Source organism: Canis aureus, chromosome 35, assembly GCF_053574225.1.
Source record: "Canis aureus isolate CA01 chromosome 35, VMU_Caureus_v.1.0, whole genome shotgun sequence".
NCBI classification, from domain to species: Eukaryota; Metazoa; Chordata; class Mammalia; order Carnivora; family Canidae; genus Canis; species Canis aureus.
This window is the reverse complement of record NC_135645.1, coordinates 26,143,402-26,146,294: the sequence shown is the minus strand read 5'-3', so window position 1 is coordinate 26,146,294 and position 2,893 is coordinate 26,143,402. Positions and strand designations below refer to the sequence as shown.

Here is a 2,893-nt window from a genome sequence, read left to right as displayed (position 1 = left end):
CCTGCATGGGGCCTGCTTCTTCCTCTGCCTGTGTCTCGCCCACCCCTCCTCTCTCTCTCTCTCTCTCTCTCTCTCTCTCGAATAAATAAATAAAATCTTAAAAAATAACCATATTTCTTGCAATATTATGGCTGGTAACTTATAACAAATATAAATTTACAGATCATTGAATTTTAATAAATCTGTGGCGGATTAGGAGTAAATCATGTTTATAAACACAAATAATCATATAATAAATGTAGAATCTTCACGGGACTTACAAAAATGAGAACATTAGTTTCTACAGAAAAGAATACAATCTAGGTATTTATCATGAGGAAGAAAAACATTTTGAATGGAGACTTCGTAGCCAAATCTCATAATGTTAGACATACATGTAGGTCACTTAAAACTAGAAAGTATTAGGATAAATGAATAATTAAAATAACTTATTGGGAGAATGTGGCATGTCTTGATAGGAGTAGAATCTAGAATATATTGAAATAAATATAAAAACAGCATCAAAATTAATTTACTAAGAACATTTTTAAACGTTCTATATTTTTACACAGTCTTAAAGGATGAATGGGTATTAAAATGTCCCTTGATAAGCTTATCTGTGAAGGAGTATTAAGCTAGAGAAATCATTTTAAAACTCACTGTGATTCTGTGAAATTTAAAAATAATACATTTAGACTTTCAAAATGTCTAAAGTAAGTTCTTTCCAAACATTACATCAATCCCAGAGGGTAGTAGTTAAAAATGTGTTTATTATTTTTTTCTTGGAGAAAAAGACACCATAAGAAAATGTCTTCTAATTTTGGAAATGCCAATGTATACATACTGACCAGGAATCTATACATTAATATCAGATAATTTATGCAGAAAACACCTTTCTGTCCTGGGAATTCACACAGTTATTTTTTGATGACCCCTGTGTGCGATGATCTGTGATGCTTTTCTTCTCACAGACTTGACCTACTGTGTGTGTGCTAGTTCACAGAGACAGCGTAGAAGGATTTAAAAAAGCTTTTTTCTATTTGTATGTGGGGACATTACAAGGAAGAATAAACACACTGTCATTTAGAAATTCATTTCTCTGTAATTTCTATATTCAGCTGAGAAGCCACGAATGGATAAGGAAAATCAATCCTTGGCAACAGAGTTTATCCTTATAGGATTTACAGATCGTCCAGTGCTGAAGAGTCTTCTGTTTTCCGTGTTCTTTGCCATCTATCTGGTGACCATGGTGGGGAATCTGGGCCTGGTGGCATTGATCCTTATGGAGCGTCGCCTTCACACACCCATGTACATCTTTCTGGGCAACCTGGCTCTAATGGATTCCTGTTGTGCCTGTGCCATTACCCCCAAGATGTTAGAGAATTTCTTTTCGAAGGACAGAATGATTTCCCTCTATGAATGCATGGCACAATTTTATTTTCTGTGCCTTGCTGAAACTGCAGACTGCTTTCTCCTGGCAGCAATGGCCTATGACCGCTATGTGGCCATCTGCAGCCCACTGCAGTACCACACCCTGATGTCGAAGAAGCTCTGCCTTCAGATGACCGCAGGGGCCTACATAGCTAGTAACCTGCATTCCATGATCCATGTAGGGCTTCTATTAAGGTTAACTTTCTGCAGATCTAATCAAATTGACCACTTTTTTTGTGACATTCTTCCCCTCTATAGACTCTCTTGTACTGACCCTTCTATCAATGAACTAATGATCTATATTTTTTCAATGCCGATTCAAATATTCACCATTGCCATTGTCTTGTTCTCTTATCTCTGCATCCTTTTCACAATTTTCAAAATGAAGTCCAAAGAAGGGAGAGGTAAAGCTTTTTCTACCTGTGCATCCCACTTTCTATCTGTTTCAATATTCTACATTTGTCTTCTCATGTATATTCGCCCATTTGAAGAAGGGGATAAAGATATACCAGTGGCAGTTTTTTATACCATAGTAGTTCCTTTATTAAATCCTTTTATCTATAGTCTAAGAAATAAGGAGGTGATAAATGTTCTTAAAAGATGTTTAAAGAATTATAATATTTTTAAATAAAGTTCATCTTCTATGGAAAACTGATTTTTATTCATTAAATTATTTTATAGATAAGGGACAAAGGAAAACTGTTTTTACATAAAATATTAATCTCTAAATCATTAGGCTCTGTTTGCTAAAAGATATATGGATGTAATTTCAAAATGTCTGGCAAATCTCACTGCAAATTCCACAATTACCAGAGTAAATCTGGAGAAAACCCAGAGGTAACTTTCATTATCAATTCTTATTACTCTCACTGAATTGTGTCAGGCTGTTGTTCCAAACCATAGTAAATCAACATAGCATCAAACTTAATTGTCTAAATGTGTAGAAGAGTCACATTGATTTATCTTGTCTAGTTAATGGAAGGCATTATATCTGATCCTTTGTAGAATGTCTGAAACATTTTAAATTTCCTGGCAGGAGAAAAACATGATAATATTCATCAGAAAACTAACTTGGGAGACACATGTAAGTTAGTCTGGGGGGAGACAGGCTAAAAGCAATCCAACTAATTGCAGTAATCTATATTTAAAATAATGAAGCTTGATCTAGATAAGACTCCAAGGATGGGAATAAAGGTAATGAGAAGGAACACACACATAGTCACACATGCATTTTGTAGAATAATTAACAATGAATTATATCAAGTTGGCTATAGTAGTTTAAGATCTACCTTAATTTATAGTCTGATTAAGGCTCTTCTTTTTTAATGAATCAATCACGCTATGTATTATGGAATATAGAACAGCAACTTACATAATAAATGCTCAATAAGCATTTAAAAACATACTAATGAAGGTACTGTTGTATTTTTTAATATTTTTGAGTAACAATGAAATCTGTTAATATTTTATGTATTTATTGGTC

The 2,893-nt window shown here is 33.9% G+C and overlaps 1 protein-coding gene across 1 annotated transcript; it reads left to right on the top strand.

The window, feature by feature from the left end:
* The first annotated feature begins 1,111 nt into the window (after nt 1-1,111).
* Nucleotides 1,112-2,041, top strand: LOC144305346 (olfactory receptor 5K4). Its single transcript, XM_077884136.1, has one exon. The coding sequence runs from the start codon at nt 1,112-1,114 to the stop codon at nt 2,039-2,041; it is 930 nt and encodes a 309-aa protein (XP_077740262.1).
* The last annotated feature ends 852 nt before the right edge of the window (nt 2,042-2,893 follow it).